This window comes from Tachypleus tridentatus, unplaced genomic scaffold (genome assembly GCF_004210375.1).
Source record: "Tachypleus tridentatus isolate NWPU-2018 unplaced genomic scaffold, ASM421037v1 Hic_cluster_2, whole genome shotgun sequence".
Classification (NCBI taxonomy): Eukaryota; Metazoa; Arthropoda; class Merostomata; order Xiphosura; family Limulidae; genus Tachypleus; species Tachypleus tridentatus.
This window is the reverse complement of record NW_027467782.1, coordinates 38146022-38171430: the sequence shown is the minus strand read 5'-3', so window position 1 is coordinate 38171430 and position 25409 is coordinate 38146022. Positions and strand designations below refer to the sequence as shown.

The 25409-nt window shown below is 31.3% G+C and overlaps 1 protein-coding gene across 1 annotated transcript in view; it reads right to left on the bottom strand.

Moving 5' to 3' along the window:
* Positions 1 to 25409, bottom strand: part of LOC143242279 (uncharacterized) — a 69376-nt gene that overhangs the window by 12624 nt on the left and 31343 nt on the right. Inside the window, exons 10-16 of the mRNA XM_076485645.1 lie at positions 20638 to 20765; positions 19641 to 19737; positions 16649 to 16750; positions 16242 to 16363; positions 15927 to 16036; positions 13909 to 14075; positions 10958 to 11091 (exon numbers count right to left, since the gene is read on the bottom strand). Coding sequence (XP_076341760.1) covers positions 16709 to 16750; positions 19641 to 19737; positions 20638 to 20765 — 267 coding nt within the window. The 3' untranslated portion in view covers positions 10958 to 11091; positions 13909 to 14075; positions 15927 to 16036; positions 16242 to 16363; positions 16649 to 16708. The remainder of the gene's footprint in view (positions 1 to 10957; positions 11092 to 13908; positions 14076 to 15926; positions 16037 to 16241; positions 16364 to 16648; positions 16751 to 19640; positions 19738 to 20637; positions 20766 to 25409) is intronic.

The window sequence follows — 25409 nt, the reverse complement described above, 5'->3', positions numbered from 1 at the left end:
TCTTTATAAGGTGCATATGGTGACATAAATGCCATGTACACAGAGTAAGTTTTCAGTTTATCACTATTGATACATTTATAAATAGTGGTGTTATAAAAACAGATACTTTTCTTCATACCTCACTTATATTTCTGAGTTTTATACAAGTCTTTACAAAAGTCTTCACACTTAGCCTATAATTGCTGGCCTCTCAAAAGTAAAATGTATGTATCAGGAATTGACAGTAAAAAAAATGAACTTAACTGGTCAATATGCTGATGATGGATGGCTTGGCTTTAAGAAAATATGTATTAAAATCAGCAGAATCTACAATAAACAGGAACAATAGACCAGACATCAAGTACTTGCCCACCAGAATGGTTCTCACAGCTCCCATTCTCTGTGCAGTTAATCAATAAGAAAATTGAATCACAAGTTTTGGAAGTATTTCTGTTACAGTGGGCAGCCATAAAGCATTCTCTATGCACAAGGTAATATAGGACATAACATACAATTACCCAATAAAAAAATTCACAGATGTTGAAATAATTTAAGAGGAGCCCCCAGTGGCACAGCTGCATTTCTGCGGGTTTATACTGCTAAAATCCTGGTTTCCATACCCGTGGTGAGCAATGCATGGATACCCCTTGTGTAGCTTTGTGCTTAAAACAAATAACAACAAGTTTACGAAGAATTGTTTAAAGTATAACACAGTACTGTTCCTCAACATACAGATGAAAAATTATTCCTGTTTACAAAAATGGAAACTGTCTGACAGAATATTTCTTAATCATTTCTCTAATATGTCAATGTATGTATAACCACAACAATCTGACTATAATTCTTAAGCCTCTTGAACTGACTAAAAGAACAACAGTGGGAAATTATCATTACTTAAACTTAAGTCAAATTATTTACTGACAAACTAACTCAGTGTAAAATCTGTGTGAAATTAGATTTAAACCAAAAACATGAACTTTTTTCTCACACGTTTATTGCTCGACAGATGACCCAAATGACCACACGTGGAGCTCCATGAAGTTCAGGCATAGCTCTCGCTAATTTAGAAACAAATGTAGACAGAAATATTTGATTTTGAGAATGCATGTTTTATTAAATTCACAGAAGTTTCTCCTAGCATTAAGGTTCACATATCAATTCGCAATATTACGAAAATTACGGGGTCACATAAGATGTAACCTCATGTTTTCACCAATGAATAAAAACTGTCTTGAGATCGAGCTAATTAGTCAAAGATATATATTAAAAACAAATTATTTATTGATCTTGAAGTGGTATAATGTCAGGATACTGTTATTGATATTGAAGTGGTATAATATCAGGATAGTGTCATTGATCTTGAAGTGGTATAATGTCAGGATGTTGTTATTGATCCTGAAGTGGTATAATGTCAGGATGTTGTTATTGATCCTGAAGTGGTATAATGTCAGGATATTGTTATTGATATTGAAGTGGTATAATGTCAGGATGTTGTTATTGATCCTGAAGTGGTATAATGTCAGGATATTGTTATTGATATTGAAGTGGTATAATGTCAGAATATTGTTATTGATATTGAAGTGGTATAATGTCAGAATATTGTTTTTGATATTGAAGTGGTATAATGTCAGGATATTGTTATTGATATTGAAGTGGTATAATGTCAGGATATTGTTATTGATATTGAAGTGGTTTAATGTCAGGATGTTGTTATTGATCCTGAAGTGGTATAATGTCAGGATATTGTTATTGATATTGAAGTGGTATAATGTCAGAATATTGTTATTGATCCTGAAGTGGTATAATGTCAGAATATTGTTATTGATCCTGAAGTGGTATAATGTCAGGATATTGTTATTGATTTGAAGTGGTATAATGTCAGGATATTGTTAATGATATCAGTCTGTTGTTTTTTATTTCTTATAGAGCTACATGTAGCAGTGTATTTTGTTTTATTTCTTATAGAACTATATGTACCCGTGTATTTTGTTTTATTTCTTATAGAGCTACATGTACCAGTGTATGTTGTTTTTATTTCTTATAGAGCTATATGTACCAGTGTATTTTGTTTTTATTTCTTATAGAGCTACATGTACCAGTGTATGTTTTTTTAATTTCTTATAGAGCTACATGTACCAGTGTATGTTTTTTCATTTCTTATAGAGCTACATGTACCAGTGTGTTTTTTATTTCTTATAGAGCTATATGTACCAGTGTATGTTACTTTTTTTCCTTATTTGTTTTATAACTACATGTATCAGCTGAAATGTATTTTATTATTTCATGTTTACTGTGTCAATACATGTACCAGCAAAATGTATTTTATTATTTCCAATTTTTTTTTTAATTTTGTTTTTTATTATACAGCTAAACATACCAGTAGATATTATTATCTATTTGTTTTACAGCTGCATCTACCAGTGTATGCTATTATCTATTTGTTTTACAGCTACATTTACCAGTGGATGCTATTTTCTATTTGTTGTACAGCTACATCTACCAGTGAATGCTATTTTCTATTTGTTGTACAGCTACATATACCAGTATATATTATTTTCTATTTGTTGTACAGCTACATCTACCAGTAGATATTATTTTCTATTTGTTGTTTATTGTGTAGCTACCTGTACCAGTGGACGTTATTTTCTATTACTTTTATTATATAGCTATGTGTACCAGCATATGTTATTTTCTATTTTTATGATACAGGTACATGCATCAGTGAATGTAATTTTTATTTCTTTCATGTACTTGATATGTTCATATGATTTTGTAATGAAGAATGTGGTGCTGTTTCTAAATAAAATTATGAGAAGTAATACGTTCAATATTTTTATTTCACTATTCCTTAATTCAGCTGATATCTACATATAGAAAACACTGTGAATGCAGATCTTGTGTTTTCCAAATAATCAAAAAACTAAGAATACTCTAATATGTTTCTTGAATATGTTTTTTCTTAAAAACTTCTTGCTGCCTATTCGATTTCCTATGCTATGTAGTAAGATAGCTACAATGCTTCTTTTCTGCCACTTGGTACGATGTCTGCAAAATGATGCAGATAAATGTTTTTTTAAAAGTGTCTGGATGATAACACTGGAAAGTATTATTATACCTTATGTATGTTTATATTAATAGATCAGGAACTATTACCACAGATTTGATATACTTATATTATATAAGAAAGTATTAAGTATGCTTATATTAATAAGGCACTGGAAGTTATTGTGTATTGTTTCTACTTCATATAATATTACAGTGAAAAAGCAGTGAAGGTCACACTTCTGGGCAAAAATTCATTTGTAGGACATTGACATATTCTAGATTCTGCATCAGAAATTCTAAAACTTTCATACTCAAGAACAAAATAAACACAATTATTTATTGCCATATGTTTCATAGCAGCAATAGCATGATCCACTTAATACTTCCAATGTTATAAAACTGTGTTGTCACACTCATGGATGCACACACATTAAGAGCTTCTACTAAGTTTTAATATCTAACACACACTGACTACTTCTACTAAGTTTTAATATCTGACACACACTGAGAGATTCTACTAAGTTTTAATATCTAACACACACTGAGAGCTTCTACTGAGTTTTAATACCTAACACACATTGAGAGCTTCTACTAAGTTTTAATATCTAACACACACTGACTACTTCTACTAAGTTTTAATATCTAACACATACTGAGAGCTTCTACTGAGTTTTATTATCTAACACATACTGAGAGCTTCTACTAAGTTTTAATATGTAACACACACTGAAAGGTTCTACTAAGTTTTAATATCTAACACATACTGAGAGCTTCTACTAAGTTTTAATATCTAACACACACTGAAAGCTTCTGCTAAATTTTAATATCTAACACACACTGAGAGCTGCTACTGAATTTTAATATCTTACACTCACTGAGAGCTTCTACTAAGTTTTAATATCTAACACACACCGAGAGCTTCTACTGTGTTTTAATATCTAACACTCACTGAGAGCTTCTACTAAGTTTTAATATCTAACAGTAATTAAGGGTATCTACTAAGTTTTAATATCTAACAGTAATTAAGGGTATCTACTAAGTATTAATATCTAACAGTAATTAAGGGTATCTACTAAGATTTAATATATAACACTCATTTGGAGTTTTTACTATGTTTTAATATCTAACAGTAATTAAGGGTATGTACTAAGTTTTAATACCTAAGTGTAATGTGAGATATCTACTAGCTTTTCATATCTAATTGTTTTTAAAGGTATCTAGAAAGTTTTAGTAATTAACTGATATGAGAAGCAATCACTAAAGTACAAAATGAAACTCACATATTAAACTGAGTATTCCTCTTAAAGACAAACTACTATTTGGAATGTCTACTAAGTTGTAAGTATGTCGTTGATGTATTAATATCAAACTCTGAAACAGAACTGTCAACTTATTTCTAACATTATATATACAACATACATCATCTTGTCTAAAATAAAATTTTAAACAACAGATTAAATCTCATATCAAATAATAATACAGAAACAAAACCTTCACGGTGTAAATAATTAAACAGTATCACACCAAAGATTATGAAACTAAAAATATTAATCAAAATAAGAATCTTGCAAGTTCATCTTACAATATAAAATATTTAGTGTCAGGTGGCTGTAAACTGAAGTTGTATTCTAGCCAGTATGGGTTTGGCTCAATTTCTACAACCAATCATGGTGGCTGCTGTTGTATTCTACTGCAGTAATCACAGTGGGTATTAACTGTGGTATTTGTATTTCTACTGACACCAATCATGGTGGCTGTAAACCGTGAAGTTTGTATTCTACTGCCAGTAACCACAGTGGCTGTTTACTGTGGTGTTTGTATTCTACTAACAACCACAGTGGCTGTTTACTGTCTATGGTGTGGCTGTTAACTGTGGTGTTTGTATTCTACTAACAGTAATCATGGTGGCTGTTAATTGTAGTGTTTGTTTCTACTGACTGTATTCATTACTTGGTGCCTATTTTAGATAACAACTTGCTCTTCCAACAAGGTTTTCTGCACTTCCTATTACTTCCATTGTCTGTTCTCTGTGGTTCTGATCTTTGTTTTGATTATCTGCAGAGAAATGTATTATCTTACTGTAATGAAATATATCTTTAATTCTTATTGTGTAGATTGATGAGCGTGTAGAATATTTAATGTTATAATATTATTCTATAATAATATAATAATGTTATGTTGTGTTATTTTAACCAAACATAAAGTCAGCCAAACAGTGGAAAATAATTGAAAATATTACACTGACTCAATACAATATTACTAATACCCTGACTCAATACAATATAACTGATACCCTGACTCAATACAATATAACTGATACCCTTACTCAATACAATATAACTAATACCCTGACTCAATACAATATAACTGATACCCTGACTCAATACAATATAACTGATACCCTGACTCAATACAATATTACTAATACCCTGACTCAATACAATATAACTGATACCCTTACTCAATACAATATAACTAATACCCTGACTCAATACAATATTACTAATACCCTGACTCAATACAATATAACTGATACCCTTACTCAATACAATATAACTGATACCCTTACTCAATACAATATAACTAATACCCTTACTCAATACAATATTACTGATACCCTTACTCAATACAATATAACTGATACCCTTACTCAATACAATATAACTAATACCCTGACTCAATACAATATTACTAATACCCTGACTCAATACAATATTACTAATACCCTGACTCAATACAATATTACTAATACCCTGACTCAATACAATATTACTAATACCCTGACTCAATACAATATAACTGATACCCTTACTCAATACAATATAACTAATACACTGACTCAATACAATATAACTAATACCCTGACTCAATACAATATAACTAATACCCTGACTCAATACAATATAACTGATACCCTTACTCAATACAATATAACTGATACCCTGACTCAATACAATATTACTAATACCCTGACTCAATACAATATAACTGATACCCTGACTCAATACAATATAACTGATACCCTGACTCAATACAATATTACTAATACCCTTACTCAATACAATATAACTGATACCCTTACTCAATACAATATAACTAATACCCTGACTCAATACAATATTACTAATACCCTGACTCAATACAATATAACTGATACCCTTACTCAGTACAATATAACTGATACCCTTACTCAATACAATATAACTGATACCCTGACTCAATACAATATTACTAATACCCTTACTCAATACAATATAACTGATACCCTTACTCAATACAATATAACTAATACCCTGACTCAATACAATATAACTAATACCCTGACTCAATACAATATTACTAATACCCTGACTCAATACAATATTACTAATACCCTGACTCAATACAATATTACTAATACCCTTACTCAATACAATATAACTAATACCCTGACTCAATACAATATTACTGATACCCTGACTCAATACAATATTACTAATACCCTGACTCAATACAATATAACTGATACCCTTACTCAATACAATATAACTGATACCCTTACTCAGTACAATATAACTAATACCCTTACTCAATACAATATAACTAATACCCTGACTCAATACAATATAACTGATACCCTGACTCAATACAATATAACTAATACCCTTACTCAATACAATATAACTAATACCCTTACTCAATACAATATAACTAATACCCTGACTCAATACAATATTACTAATACCCTGACTCAATACAATATAACTGATACCCTTACTCAATACAATATAACTGATACCCTTACTCAATACAATATAACTGATACCCTTACTCAATACAATATAACTAATACCCTGACTCAATACAATATAACTAATACCCTGACTCAATACAATATTACTAATACCCTGACTCAATACAATATAACTGATACCCTTACTCAATACAATATAACTGATACCCTTACTCAATACAATATAACTGATACCCTGACTCAATACAATATTACTAATACCCTGACTCAATACAATATTACTGATACCCTGACTCAATACAATATAACTGATACCCTTACTCAATACAATATAACTGATACCCTTACTCAATACAATATAACTGATACCCTGACTCAATACAATATTACTAATACCCTTACTCAATACAATATAACTGATACCCTTACTCAATACAATATAACTAATACCCTGACTCAATACAATATTACTAATACCCTGACTCAATACAATATTACTAATACCCTGACTCAATACAATATTACTAATACCCTGACTCAATACAATATTACTAATACCCTGACTCAATACAATATTACTAATACCCTGACTCAATACAATATTACTAATACCCTGACTCAATACAATATAACTGATACCCTTACTCAATACAATATAACTGATACCCTTACTCAATACAATATAACTAATACCCTGACTCAATACAATATAACTAATACCCTGACTCAATACAATATAACTGATACCCTTACTCAATACAATATAACTAATACCCTGACTCAATACAATATTACTAATACCCTGACTCAATACAATATAACTGATACCCTGACTCAATACAATATAACTAATACCCTTACTCAATACAATATAACTAATACCCTTACTCAATACAATATAACTAATACCCTGACTCAATACAATATTACTAATACCCTGACTCAATACAATATAACTGATACCCTTACTCAATACAATATAACTGATACCCTTACTCAATACAATATAACTGATACCCTTACTCAATACAATATAACTAATACCCTGACTCAATACAATATTACTAATACCCTGACTCAATACAATATTACTAATACCCTGACTCAATACAATATAACTGATACCCTTACTCAATACAATATAACTGATACCCTTACTCAATACAATATAACTAATACCCTGACTCAATACAATATAACTGATACCCTGACTCAATACAATATAACTAATACCCTTACTCAATACAATATAACTAATACCCTTACTCAATACAATATTACTAATACCCTGACTCAATACAATATTACTAATACCCTGACTCAATACAATATTACTAATACCCTGACTCAATACAATATTACTAATACCCTTACTCAATACAATATAACTGATACCCTTACTCAATACAATATAACTGATACCCTGACTCAATACAATATAACTAATACCCTGACTCAATACAATATAACTAATACCCTGACTCAATACAATATTACTAATACCCTGACTCAATACAATATAACTGATACCCTTACTCAATACAATATAACTGATACCCTTACTCAATACAATATAACTAATACCCTGACTCAATACAATATTACTAATACCCTGACTCAATACAATATTACTAATACCCTGACTCAATACAATATAACTGATACAATATAACTGATACCCTTACTCAATACAATATAACTGATACCCTTACTCAATACAATATAACTAATACCCTGACTCAATACAATATTACTAATACCCTTACTCAATACAATATAACTGATACCCTTACTCAATACAATATAACTAATACCCTGACTCAATACAATATTACTAATACCCTGACTCAATACAATATTACTAATACCCTGACTCAATACAATATTACTAATACCCTGACTCAATACAATATTACTAATACCCTGACTCAATACAATATAACTGATACCCTTACTCAATACAATATAACTGATACCCTTACTCAATACAATATAACTAATACCCTGACTCAATACAATATAACTAATACCCTGACTCAATACAATATAACTGATACCCTTACTCAATACAATATAACTAATACCCTTACTCAATACAATATAACTAATACCCTGACTCAATACAATATAACTGATACCCTGACTCAATACAATATAACTAATACCCTTACTCAATACAATATAACTAATACCCTTACTCAATACAATATAACTAATACCCTGACTCAATACAATATTACTAATACCCTGACTCAATACAATATAACTGATACCCTTACTCAATACAATATAACTGATACCCTTACTCAATACAATATAACTGATACCCTTACTCAATACAATATAACTAATACCCTGACTCAATACAATATAACTAATACCCTGACTCAATACAATATAACTAATACCCTGACTCAATACAATATTACTAATACCCTGACTCAATACAATATAACTGATACCCTTACTCAATACAATATAACTGATACCCTTACTCAATACAATATAACTGATACCCTTACTCAATACAATATAACTAATACCCTGACTCAATACAATATAACTAATACCCTGACTCAATACAATATAACTAATACCCTGACTCAATACAATATTACTAATACCCTGACTCAATACAATATAACTGATACCCTTACTCAATACAATATAACTGATACCCTGACTCAATACAATATTACTAATACCCTGACTCAATACAATATAACTGATACCCTTACTCAATACAATATAACTGATACCCTTACTCAATACAATATAACTGATACCCTGACTCAATACAATATTACTAATACCCTGACTCAATACAATATAACTGATACCCTTACTCAATACAATATAACTGATACCCTTACTCAATACAATATTACTAATACCCTTACTCAATACAATATTACTAATACCCTGACTCAATACAATATTACTAATACCCTGACTCAATACAATGTTACTAATACCCTGACTCAATACAATATTACTAATACCCTGACTCAATACATTTTGAACACGTTATTAACCCAGGTAATTAAAATGTAAAACAAACATTTTGGAAGTTGATGTCCCAGACTAATAAAAGTGCATAAGTTTATCAATAAGAAAAACCATAGTTTCCTCAAGAGCTTTTAAAAGGACTAAAACATAGAAATATCATTAGGATAAAATGAACAGATTATGTAAGTTTACAAAGGGTGAAGACAATGTTTTTGAATCTTATGTTTCAGATATTGTAGTGATTTAAAGATATTTTTTTTAACTTGTATGAATTCAGGAACTGTAATTAACAACAGTAAAACAATATTTGTATCTCAGTGAGTTGGGGTTGACCTGACACTAGCTTTGAACATAACTTTCACATGCTCATCAACTCGGTAAGTTCTCCTGTTAGCTGGAATTACTGAATGAAACCTATACACCTTGATGAATGTAATTATACACACACTTTTAATTATAATTATGTACACACTTTTCTCTACATTAAAATACTTTTGTTTGTGAGTTTTCAGCCCTCTCATCAGAACCTTCATCAGACAATAAAACAGTTGAAATTTGATTAGGGATTGCAATGTGATGTTTAATGAATTGAAGAGACTATTTTACAATATTTTGTTGTTATACAAATTTATTCCAATTTTACTAAATAAGGATAAGTTAATGTGAAGATTCTATGACCTCAAAAGAAATAACTTGTTTTGGGACAAAACTGTATTGGGCTATCCAATTTATTCACCACAAGGAATCCAACCCCAAAATGTAGCTGGGGATGCTAAATATATCACAGTATAAGGCACAATATAAAGACATAATTTTAAAAATATACCAATGAACAAATTAAACAGACTTTTGCATTTAGGAGTCTTTATTTCCAGTTCATGATAAATCTCTATATTGTCAAGAATTGCAGAGCTATCAATAACAACATTTTGTGGTGTGAATCACGGTTTGTTCTAACTAATATTTCAAGTTTGTACTATTCTTTCAATTTGGAAGTGGAACTATTTGTTTTATTATTATGTAAGTTCAGCATAATTTCAATTCATAATATTTGTAAATCCTATGAAGAACACTTCTCTAAATATTCCTCTGAGGAATACAGTAACAGATAGTGACCAAGAGGTGCTGTTCTGCAATAACATTACAATGATAAGGAAGACATGTTTAAAAATAATGATAAAATTAACCTACCAGGATGGCTTCTGTTTGAAGTAGGAAGAAGATAAGTTCTTCCATTTTCAAAATGTTCTCCATCTTGGACTTGACGGTGAATATCCCCATCAGGAGTGAGTCCAGTGATCACTAGAGCTGGAATATTAGCTAATCTGAAAGAAGTCAAGAACAAAAGATTAGCTTGCTGGCATTTCTTCTGAATGACCAGTAAAGTTAAATAAAATAAAAATAATTGAATAAAGTTGCTGTTATTAGTTCTGATTTGTAAATGAATGTTGCTGTTCATCCAATTTAGTGATAAAAATAGTGTCCCAGCCAGCCTGATGAACCAAAAAGCCTTGTTAGCTTGGATATAGAGGATATAGTATGGTAGATAAATTGTTGTAGATTATTCATCGCTTTCACTCATAAGTTATTAAAATTATTTACCGAGCATTTTGTCGTAACCCAACAGTTGTTAGTAGGAAAATTTAATATATTGGTATTTAAACACTGTTGGTGTTAATAAAAGAATTTTTGGTACTCCAACAAGTGCTAGTGGTGATAAGTGAAGATACTGGTATTTCAAAAGCTGCTGACACTAATGGTAGGATGTAATGATACTCCAAGAGCTGATGACATACATGACAAGATATAATAGTATTACTAAAGCTGCTCATGTTGATAACAAGATGTACTAGTACTACTACAGCTGCTTATGTCAATGACAAGATGTACTAGAACTACTACAGCTGCTAATGTCGATGAAAAGATGTATTAGTACTACCACAACTGCTAATGTGGATGAAAAGATGTACTAAAACTACTACAACTGCTGATATCAGTAACAAGATGTACTAGGACTGCTACTGATATAATTCACAAGATGTACTAGAGTTGCCACAGGTGCTGATATTGATGACAAGATGTACCAGTAATAATACAGCTGCTAATATTGATGATAAGATGTACTAGTAATACTACAGCTGCTGATGTTGATGATAAGATGTACTAGTACTACCACAGTAGCTGATGTTGATGACAAGATGTACTAGTACCACTAGAACAGCTGATGTTGATGACAAGATGTACTAGTACTACTACAGCAGCTGATGTTGATGACAAGCTGATGTTGATGACAAGATGTACTAGTACTACTACAGCAGCTGATGTTGATGACAAGATGTACTAGTACTACTACAGCAGCTGATGTTGATGACAAGATGTACTAGTACTACTACAGTAGCTGATGTTGATGACAAGATGTACTAGTACTACTACAGCAGCTGATGTTGATGACAAGATGTACTAGTACTACTACAGCAGCTGATGTTGATGACAAGATGTACTAGTACTACTACAGCAGCTGATGTTGATGACAAGATGTACTAGTACTACTACAGCAGCTGATGTTGATGACAAGATGTACTAGTACTACTACAGCAGCTGATGTTGATGACAAGATGTACTAGTACTGCTACAGCAGCTGATGTTGATGATAAGATGTACTAGTACTGCTACAGCAGCTGATGTTGATGACAAGATGTACTAGTACTGCTACAGTTACTGATCTCAATGCCAAGATGTACTAGTACTGCTACAGCTACTGATATGAATGACAAGACATACTAGTGTTGCTACAGCTACTGACAAATCTACTCATTCCATCAAATAGTGGAATGAGGAAAGAGAGTTTTAAGCTTTATGAATTCTTTAAAATTCTTTAACTTTACAAAAAAAACTATTTATTATTATAAGGACCTTGAGATGGAAGATTATACATGCTAACAAAGGAAAGTGATGAACTAAAAAAACCTAATTTTAGTCAGGTAATTTACATTGGAAGCACTTGTAAAATTTGTCTTATCACATGAAAAGTTGAAAGAAAAATAATTTTTTAATAAATCTTCATTTTCTCACATCCAAAACTATAAATAACAAATGTTCTCCTTCATATCATTCTATAATAAAACTGTTACAGTAGTGCTACAAATAACAGGTCATTATAATAAAACTGTTACAGTAGTGCTACAAATAACAGGTCATTATAATAAAACTGTTATAGTTGTGCTACAAATAACAGGTCATTATAATGAAACTGTTATTGTAATGCTACAAATAACAGGTCATTATAATAAAATTGTTATTGTAATGCTACAAATAACAGGTCATTATAATAAAACTGTTATAGTAGTGCTACAAATAACAGGTCATTATAATAAAACTGTTATAGTAGTGCTACAAATAACAGGTCATTATAATAAAACTGTTATTGTAATGCTACAAATAACAGGTCATTATAATAAAACTGTTATAGTAGTGCTACAAATAACAGGTCATTATAATAAAACTGTTACAGTAGTGCTACAAATAACAGGTCATTAAATTTTGAGAATAAAGAATGTTCTTGGTCATAAAAGATGCTAGCTTGTTACAATTTTTAAAAGAAAATACAGCTTTCAGACAACATGAAAGATAGAACATTACATTTATATTTTTAAAAAGAATAGAAAATGCCACATAATGTTATCAGTGTTAAAGTATTTAGATACAAAATATATTTAACACAAATACAAGTCAAACACTATCAAATGGATGGTTTATTAAAGTATTTATTTATGCACTCTATTTAGTTCCGACAACTATTAATCAAACACTATGAAACAGATTGTCTAATAAAGTATTCACATATAAAATCTATTTAGTTAAAACAAATCCACATCAAATAATGCCAACTGAATTGTCTGTTAGAGTGTTTACATAAACAATATACTTATTTGACACTCAGCACAAATTAAATGCTATAAAATGCAAGGTATCTTAAAGTACTCGCCTATATAATCTATTTCGGAATATAGCACAGAATTGGTATTGCTTGAATCACTGTATAAAATGCTTTAATACATTTGCTATGAGGTTTTTAAAGAGTATTGCTAACATGACATACATAGTTGTTTCTATACTGTTGGTGGAAGTTCTGATCAACTTACCTGGCTTTGGCTACTGTCCGACCAGCAAGTGGAGAGTCTTCAACTCTCACTTTGGAAGGTATAATATGATTTATAACACTGTAATGGTCAGGGTAAGGTTTACCTTGAATACCTACTGAGTTTTGTCTAACAGAGGACCATATATTGCCAAAGAATGGGTGGTTTCTCTATGGAAAAAATAATGTTAAGGTTAGAGTTTACTTTTAGTTGGACTGTTTATGTTTAATAGTGCCAGAAGTATAAACACTTCCAAAATATAAACAGACCTTCATCCTAATGAATTAATCCTCAAGATACATTTCTAAACCATGTGCTAAGTAACCTAACCATGGTACTACGTATTCTAAACTTAAGTAATCTTAACCTGGTGATAAATAATATAACTCTGGTATTAAGTTCCCTAAACCTCTGTTAAGTAATCTAACCACAGTGTTAAATAACCTAACTCTATTGATAATTAATCTGTTATCATGCTATGTAAACTAAAATTTGTGATAAGTAATCTAAAACTTGTATTAAGTACTACAACCCTTGTGTTAAATAATATAACCTTCATGCAAAGAAAGATAACTCTCGTTTTAAGTAATCTAAATTATGTAATATAACCCCAGTATTACATAATGTTAACTTCTTTTTAAGTGATCTAACCCTTGTTCTATTTAATCCAAATATCATTTTAAGTAATGTAACCTTTATATTAACTAATAAAACCCAGGTGGTAAGTAATCAAACACTTATGTTTAGCAATATAACCTTGGTAATAAGTAATCTTAACATTGTTAAGTAACCATAATAATGATAAAGCTAACAATGGATCACATCATCTTCAGTTAAATTAAAAACAATAGCACAGTAACTGATGCTAATAATGTGTCACATGATATCCAGTTAAATTAAAAACAATAATGCAGTAGTAACTTATGTTAATAATGTGTCACATAATATCCAGTTAAAATTGAAACAATAATGTGCAGTAGTAAATTATGCTAATAATGTGTCACATAATATCCACTTAAATTAAAAACAATAATGTAGTAACTGATGCTAATAATGTGTGACATCATCTTAAGTTAAAGTAAGAACAATAATAATGTAGTAACTGTTGCAAATTATGATAGAGTAACAATGTGTCTTCAGCTATAGTACCATAATAATAACACATTAACTGATGCTAACAATGTGTCACATCATTTTCTGCTAAATAACAATACACTAACTGATGCTCACAATGATAAAGTTAATAACTCAAGGTAAAAAAATGTTTACTTTTTCTTGTTCCTGGACAGAAAGTGTTATTTCCCAATTGCTTCTGCCTAAAGTAGATGGAAAAGACTTATTTTTCTCTTCAAATTTTGCTTTTGTGACTTGGGAGCATGTAACAAAAACATGATAGGAGACTATATTTGGGAGCTGATACGAGAAAGTGATCTACATTACAGTCAAAAATCTCGAAAAACTACTCACTTCTAAACATTTTTTTTATAACTTTGGTACACATACATGTAAATTTTGATTCACATGTTCTATTCAGACCTTATGTAAATGAAAATGTGTAAATTTTCCCATTTTTACACATAAAATAGGTTATTTTTTAAATTTCATTATCCAGGTCACAAAAGCAAAGTTTGAAGGGAATAATGACCATTTTCTGTACTTTTACAACATAAGCAATTAAGAAATAACACATACTATCCAGGAACAAAATTTGTGTTATATAGTTTAATGTGTCACATTATCTCTAACTAAAATAACAACAGTAAAAATAATGCAGGAACTGATACTAACAATGTTAAAGCTAATGTACAATGAAATGTAGTGAAACTTTTAAGTTCTTCCATTTATGTGTGTGTGTGTGTGTGTGTGTGTGCATTACTTAAAGTGCTTTTATAAACTATTTTGTTAATTTGGTAAAAGATAGAAAACCATTGCTATTTTTATTTTGAAAGCAATATAAATAACAGTTTACCACAGAAATTGCTTTAAAATAATAATAAATATAAAATCCTAATTTCTTTTACCCTGTGTAATGGCTCTGAATCCAAAAAGTTTCCAAACTCATCTGTATCCAAGTTTCCTGAGACAGCTCGTCGAATTTCAGGTCCTACTTCGTGAAGTGTACTAATCCAGCCTGAAGGATGCAGTAACTTTATCCATAATTTGTAATTACATTTTTATTTAATAAACAAAAGTATCAAAACATAAACCATGAGTTAAGTGTTTTAACAATTAACAGTTAGTCAAATGTTTCAAATCATGGCTTAATATGTGTTTTGAGTTAGTAAACCAGAACCTATAGCAAATCTATTATTGAGTCCAGTTTTTCAAAGACTTACTGTTAAAGCTACAGCACCATCATGACCAAGTGCACGCTCTTCCTTTCTCTTTTTAAATCTTCGGAAATAGTCTTGGATTAAAAAAGTGGCATAGAACTTTCCCACCGTAACATCATCTTCAGCTAATATTAAAAAAAAACAGTATAATTATGCAATAACTGATTCTAATAAAGATAAAACTAAGGCATGTAACGTGATATCTAGCTAAAATAAAAACATCAATACAAAATGCTGAGAGTAGGCACTACTACTAATAAAGCTAACCATAGAACATAAGGACACACCACTGCTATAAGGCCTATAGTGGTACACTGGTCTCGTTACTGCTATAATAACCACAGTGGAAGTCTAGTACTAATTTTTGGTTGTTGAAAGGTAAAAATTTATAAATCTGGACTGATACAAACCACCAGCAGGAGGTACATCTTGGTCCAGCAACTCAGGACTAGTTCGTTTCCAAATCTTTTTTATGACATCACGCAATTCTTCATTTGCTTCATCAATGTTTCCTTAAAGATACAAAAAACGTGAATCAATAGTGCTCTCTCTACAAATAGTTATAACTTCTTACACAACATTGATAATTAATTACAAAATACAAAATTAACTAACTTTAGTGTATGGTACATTTAATAAACAATGCTCTAATATTTGATGTACAAAATAAGGAAAATTGTTTTATATTAGGCAATTTATAACATGAGAGTTTATTTATTTTAATTATCCATATATTTTATTAAATGAAGTCTTTATCAATAGTATTATTATGAAACAGTAAAAATTTCAACTCATAAAAGATAAGTAATATCTTAACATTTTCTACATATACACATTTCCTATTGCTATGACCCTCCAGTGGCACAACGGCATGTCTGTGGATTTTGTTTTGTTTGTTTGCTTTTGAATTTTGCACAAAGCTACTCAAGGGCTATCTGTGCTAGCCATCCCTAATTTAGCAGTGTAAGACTAGAGGGAAGACAGCTAGTCATCACCACGCCAACTCTTGGGCTACTCTTTTACCAACAAATAGTGGGATTGACCAATACAGAAAGGAAAAAGAAATGAATAAAGACAACAATGATAATGAAACAATAACAGAAAAACAATAATACTGACATTAGTAATAGTGAAACAACAACACTAAACAACAACTAATAACACTGACATTGTAACAATAACCAAGAAGACAACCAATATTACTGAAAACTGTGATACTGTAACAATACCAAGAAAACAACCAATAACACTGAAAACAATGATACTGGACCAACAGCTAAAAAAAAAATTCATACTGACAGCAGTGACACAAAACCAAACATCAAGTGATTACTATGATGAAACCTCATGAAGACATAGTGGTATTGTTTAATTGTGTAAGATTATATAATTTTTTTTTCTTAAAAACAATTTATATTTCAGTTTTTTTTAACCACTAAATGTTCTTTCTTAAGAGAAAAAGTATGTGTTTGTCATGCTAACACTGAAGAAAGTATTATTCAATGGATAAATGTTTTTTACATATTTATAGACTAACAGATTATCTGCACTAGCTGTTTCTAATATTAAACTAATAGATGAGGGATAGCAGCTAATGATATAGTGGTATTTCACTGTTACATCACACCTACTCTTCCTATTTAGTTGGCCTTTACCTCGTAAACCTTTATCATCCTACCTTCTGTTTTGATGCATAATGAAGTTCGAACGACCGCAAGCAAAGTGGCATTAAACATGACTGTGCCATCAGTGTTGAGTGGCATGTTCATTGATACAAGTCTCTGGAGGAAATAAACTAGCATGACACATAAACACACAAGATAAACAGAAACAGCAGTAAGTAAAATACAGAAAATAAATTTACATGCAGGTGTAAACAAACACTAATATAAATGCATAAATTAAAGATATAAGCAAATTGCTTTTGCAGATTAATAATCAAAGTATAATCTTCTTGTTCTGTCATAGAGATATCATTATGAATGGAATCCTAATTACATTTTCTATAAACATAAGACCTTAATCTGTATATCTTCCCTTGAGACATAATGAGTGCTTTAATCCAGTACATCTTCCATAGTGACATAATGAGTGCTTTACTCCACTATATCTTCCCAAGAGACATAATGAGTGCTTTAATCCTGTATATCTTCCCAAGAGACATAATAATTGCTTTAATCCAATATATCTTCCTTTGAGACTTAGTGAGTGCTTTAATCCAGTGTGTTTTCTCTAGAGACATAGTGAAGGCTTTAATCCTGTATATCTTCCCTAGAGACATAATAACTGCTTTTATCCAATATATCTTCCCTAGAGACTTAGTGAGTGTTTTAATTCAGTATATCTTCTGTAAAGAAATTGTGAGGGCTTTAATCCTGTGTATCTTCCCTAAAGACATAATGAGGGCTTTAATCCTGTATATCTCCCTAGAGACATAGTGAGGGCTTTAATCCTGTATGTCTTTCCTAGAGACATAATAAGTGCTTTAATCCAATATATCTTCGATAGAAACTTAGTGAGTGCTTTAATCCAGTATGTCTTCCCTAGAGACATAGTGAGGGCTCTTATCCAGTATATCTTCCCGAGAGACATAATGAGGGCTTTAATCTTGTATATCTTCCTTGGAGACATAGTGAGTGAGGGCTTTAATCCTGTATGTCATCCCTAGAGACATAATGAGGGCTTTAAACCCATTAATTTTTCCTACAGACATAATGATTTCTTTAATCCTATATATGTTTCCTAGAAACATAATGAGGACATTAATCAGTGTATCTTTCCTGGAGACATAGTTCATGATGTGAATCCTGTATATCTTACATAGAGATATAATCAATGCTTTGATCATGCATATCTTGCCTAGAGGCATAGTCAGAATTTTAATATCTTTTGCCAGACCCTGAATCATGCCGTTTGATTTTATCTGGATTTGAATGAATTATATTCATGTTCACATCTGCTCAACTTCTTCCTTTCGGGACAGGTCCCGGCCTTTCTTTCCACTGCTGCCTTTGCCTCCACCCAAGACAACATTTAGAGAGACATCCTCCACCCAAAAAGACAAGAATAACAATAATAAATTTATTAAAAAAAAAACCACCACTTAATCTTAATAACAATCCACGAAAGGGGACGAAGAGGAACCACAACGTTCCTGAACACCCCGGTTGGGGAGAGAACTCTTCTGATTTCTCTCTCTTTAAACTGAACCCCTGCCATGTTAGTTTAGTTTAGTTAGTAATACTGTACATTTTTCTCAGTGATATAATGATGACCTTAATGCTGTGTATCTTTCATAAATATAATTAGGAGCTTATCTGTGTATATCTTTACTATAGACGTTTAAAGCTTATCAGATCTTATAATTTATTCATGAATAATAGTAAAATTTCTTTATCTAACCTTGCATGCTACTCGATGAGGACAGAGATTACCAAATCCCAGGGGAGGAGAAATCTTTCGTAACAAAGTTACCACATCAAGATGCTTGATTCTACCTCTGAAAAAGACATACAACATTATTAAAAGAAATAAAAATATCATAATTCCCTTGCTGTCTGTACTAATAAAAAAGGCGCACTATTAGATTCTGTAATGTTATAACTATCACTGTGTTATAAATGTATATTATCCACTAAAGGCTCCTGATGATCTTTCACGTGATCTGAAATGCATAATCAGTCAGGTTCCTTTTTATAGTCTACAACATATATGAGGATCTTTGAGCAAGTTATTTCACATTTAGTTTACACAAGTGTTAGTTTAATTACAATATAGTTCTGAAAAAGACACATTTTTCATATTAACATAAGCATTGTGTTACTCTAGATTTATCTTCAGTATAGAGCTGGTATAGTAGTTCAAGTGTTCAAGAACTGTGGAACATATCATTGACAATACATATTATGATGACCCTAATTTTACCATCTTCTAGTTCAAGTAATCCTGAACTGTAGAATATACAATTAATACCACACGTCATGCTGAACACATACCACAGTCTCATAAAATGCCCCTGACCTTATCTTACTACTTAGCTAGTTAAAAATTATCTGAACAAGTATTGACTAGATAAAAATGTTTAAATGTAAAATTTACTTCACTATCATTCCCGTACCATGAGAAAATGTATCATGTACCCTATAAAATCTTTTTTGAAATGGATATTATTTCTCGAACATAAAGTACATAAAACTGAGATGAACCATCTTAGAGGTGGAGAGTTACATTTATCAGCTGAGAATGTATTTTTAGAATTTCAACAAACACAGGAGATAAACCTTTGAGATGAACTCAACTCCTAACCTATTAACTAGTTACCTGTAGGAAAACTTTAAAATGAATTAATATCTGTAATAAGCTTGACTGTTAGGTTATTGTTAATAAGTGCAACTCTTACTTTGCATTGGGATCATATTCAGACCACAATCGTACAAACTCATCTAAGTGATGAGGGCCTAGGATTGACCAATCCCGAGTCAAATAGTCAAAATTATCCACGATAACAGCAACAAAGAGATTAATGACCTGTTGATGTAATGTTCATAAAGTGTCAGTTCAGTCCTGAAGTAAAGAAACCATCAAGTTAATTCACAGTCTCCTAGAACTTCTGATATTATATCACAGAATCTCTTAAAACAATAATTTGTTTGAGGTAAAAGAAAAATTATTAAGTTTACATAAAACATCTGCATTACAGAAGATATCATTTAAATAAATTGAGTAATAATTATGATTACCATTGAAAATATACTTAGAGTTTTTCAGTAAGAGTGGCTCCAGCCTTCCTGGGACCCTACTCATAATTTTGGTTCATATTTTGCATACAGTTATCTAGTTGGGGAGTGCAAAACCCTTCTCTTTGATCAGTTTCAATTTCATTTATCATTGATGGAAGTTGGTTCACTATCTCGTAATTCTTAAACCAAAGCAGTTGCATCCTAAGTCCTTGGTTGAGTGTAGATTCCACATAATTCCAGGGTTAAGTAGAATACACCTTACCTACATGGTTAGGGACTGAGAATGAATGTTCATAATTCCAAACCAGATGAATTCTATTCCTTTGTTGAGTATGGCATATGGGATCCCATCATTCCAAGCCTCAGGTGTTACCTTTTGGACTCGTTCAGGTGGAGAAGAGAACCTGTCCACTTAAGTGTTGCTTACTTTCTTGTTGTTATTCTGATGGTGCCAAATGCAACATTCTGTGGTTACATGTTGGTATCTAAAGTGTATATATACACACATGTAACATTGTGGTCTGATAACCACAGCCAGCAACATGGGATATAGGTACTACAACCCCTTAATTTCAACCCTGAGCCATAGAATCTTGGCTGTCTGGTCAGGGGTGGCCTACCTGATGATTATTCATATTCTGTTCTGCCTTTGATTTAGGAACAAAGCTCCAAGTGAAGAGCATATTTGTCATAGAGGTAGGGTGTACTTTCCACACTCTTGTACCACTTTTTCTCTTGGTACATTCCTGTTCTATACAAATGCTTTGTGTGTGGATCATGCCTGCACTGCCCCCTACACTTTTATCAATGTGAGATTCTAGCTAGAGTGTTGGTGGATGGTAAGTATTATTGGAAACAATTTTCAGTTTAAGTAAAATGTTAACTTTTATTTTTAGATAACTTTAGAAAATAAGCCTTCTAGAGGCTTTTAATTTCTCAGTAATCTTGTAATTTTTAAGAAACTAAAACTGGAATGTAATTGCCACTTTTCTGTTCTTTAAGTCATAATAAATAACATCATGTTGTTGTTTGCAGTTTATTATTTATAAAATCCTACCTTTTTATTTACTTTTGCACTACCAAAATAATTAAGACAACTTGCCATTTTCAGACTTTCATTTATATCTCCTGGTAATATTGAAACATGAATGTTGTAAAGTGTCTTTAAAGTTGATATGGTCATGTGAAGATTGTATGCAAAATGGTGGTCAGTTGGCCAAAATGGCCATTAACTTAATTAACTTCTAAATACGTAAGGATATTATGAGTTAAGAATTTAAATAATAAGTTAAAAAGTAACTGAAACATTGAAGGGAATATTTTATTAATAATTGTGTTGTTTGTTCTTAGTTTAAGTTGAAATTTGCAAATAGGATTTGATTTTATACTGTATCTATAAAACTAAATATGTTCTATATTTAAGGACTTTAGTGATTTTCTTTTCCAATGTTTTTGAGTTGTCTCTTAGACATATTCATAAGAATGTTTGGCTTTTGAAAATTTTACAGTCTCCAAAAACAGACAAAGAAACATTTGATATCACTCAATATATGTTTAGGCAGTCTGACCTTGAACTAAAGGAGACAATCAATGAAAAAAGAGAAGAAAACAAAAGCTAGCAAGGAAGTAACCAAGAAAAGTTATGTGCAGAGCAAGTTAGATAAGTTGACAGTTTTCTTGGACAACAAAATGAACTTGTTATTTTGTCTTTTTCTTCAGTTGGCAATTCCTCTATTTGAGAAAGCCAATTTGATATTGCAAAGAGAAGAACCTTGCATACACATTATGCATAGAACTCTGATTACACAAGTTAAAAATATACTTGTCAGATACATCAAGCCAGTGAAGGCAACATCACTGAACTTGATTACAACAATGAATCCTTATACAAATCTGATGAGGCAGTTTCTATTGGAAATGCTGCTAAGGAATACATTGTTAAATATGAAAAGGACCTGGACCTGATCAGCTTCTACATCAGTGTCGATAAATACTATATTGCAGCTACAAATTACATGATGAAACATTTCCCTCTAAATGATGAACTTCTGATTCATGCAGAGGTTGCTGATCCAAAGCTGAAAGTAAGCAAAGATTTCTCTTCTCTACGCTTCTTCACAGACAGGTATTCTGTCCTTGTAAATACACATGAGCATAACACTATTGACAAGTTGGAAGGGCAATATTTGAACTATTAAATTGATATTTTCTCAGAAACTGTCCTTCAGTTGAATGTTGACAAGTTTTGGGTTCAGCTGTCTACAGTTAAGGATGGAAATGGTAACCAAAAGTATGACTTTCTGTGTAGGGTTATGCTTGGAATTCTTACAATCTTCCATTCTGATGCTGACAGTAAAAGGATATTTAGTTTAGTGACTAAAAACAAAAGCAAGTTCAGACCAAACTTGAGCACCTCAGTTTTGAGCAGTATTATAATGCACAAGATGTGTATGCAGTCAAATGGACAATGTAACTCCCAAGCATCCAGAGACATTCTCATGAAAGCAAAGGCTGCAACAGCTGCAAAACTATTACAATAAGCATCATAAACATGATATAAACTAGTCCTTACACAAAGGCTTTTTCTGCTTACTGTTTGTGCATGTTCAGTGTTGTTTTACCAGTACGTTTGTTACTCTGAACTAAATAAAAGACATAATTTCAAAATAATTTTTTAAAATTTATTTATTAAATAGACAAAACACAGTTATAAATGAGCAATCTATAGCAGTAATAAATAATAATAATAGTTATAATAATAATATAATAATAAACAGCTTAGAGACATTGGTCAGGCCTAGTAGCCACAAATGATAAAGGACTCTGTCTACAATCATTATGCTCAGTCATTTGAAATAGTTGGCATCTTTGTGATTGTACTTTAATGTGAGAATGCTTTCTAATGATTTATATTTGAAATTGTGCCTGTTGAAATTACATGGAAGCAAAAAAATGTTACTAATTTGTTCATAAGTAAAGGTTTAAAACAGGATTTGTGGCATTAAACTTTGAATAAAGAGTGATAAAAAGAAAAGGCTGTAAAAATAAAACTTAACCAATATGCACAACAATTCTTAGGCAAGATTTGCCTATTGTCTTCTGACTGAATAGTGGGGTTTGAAAACCAACATTTCAGTACATCAGCAACCCCAAGACATTTCTGTTGCAACAGAATGTAAAATGCAAGCCCTCAGATTAACAACGACATGTTACCAAAATGATCCCAAGCTCAGATAAAATTAACACCCCAGTGTAACCCTTTATAATCTAGTGGGTAGTATAATGCCACCTTTGGCCTTGGATTGTGAGAGTCAATAAGTAATAAAAGTCACAGTAACTAAAATACAGAAACTTCAAACACACCTTGCTCACTTTGAGATATTTTAAATTATAATTTTGATTTTTTTAGTCAAATGATGATTTGTAATACAATAAAAATAACTATATAACTATTTAGTATGTAGCTATGCACACGGGTGTAGATTTTTTTTATACCCGATGGGGGATGATTTTTGCAACCACTTATGTGGACTGTTCAATTTGCAAATTGGTAATCTCTGATTATGTGAACCTGAAAGCTGTAAACATGCAGTTACAGAGTAATCTTGTTGCCACGATACTTGCATGTATACTTAGGTCTACTGACTGATACTTATGAACTATCACTTAGATTAAAAAGCTTAGAAGCACACTTATAGTAAAGATGTACATTTTGGCTGCTGAAAATGCCTACATCTAGGCCTAATTATGTAATTCGATTGGTAATAACACGAGAATCACAAGAACAAACACACAATTTGTAGGTCTGTGATGCAATAAAACAATTCAACAGACCAAACTGAAGGGGGGGATGATTGTATGCACTATACCCCCTACCTAAAATGAAGGGGGGATGTATACCCTCCATCCCCCCAGGGTCTACACCCCTGGCTATGCATGACCTGCAACTGTTGACCTGAAAGCCAATTTTTGTACATATACTATAGCATGCCTAGTGACATCATGCTCTAGGCTATTTTGTTGAAATATTTAGATGTTTGTAGTTAACCACAGAGCTACATAATGGAATATCTGTGCTGTGCCCACAATGAGTACTGAAACCCAGTTTTTAGAATTTCACATTTGCAGATATAAGATTGAGTCACTGGGAGGCATTGTTGAAAAAACTGCTGCAATGAATAAGTGTCTAAAACATTAAAACCAATTTAAATACAGTATTCACTTCACTATTTTAAAATGTAAAAGTTATCTATGTCCTCTTTTTACAACTTTATGTACATGTTTAAAGTAGACCTCATAATATTTATCTTTTTTTATATGCAAAAACGGCTCGTTTGGGCTGAGAAAACACTTTTACATAGAAGAGCGAACAACGTTTCAACCTTCTTCGGTCATCGTCAGGTTCACAAAGAACCTTTTCTTTTCTTTTTCT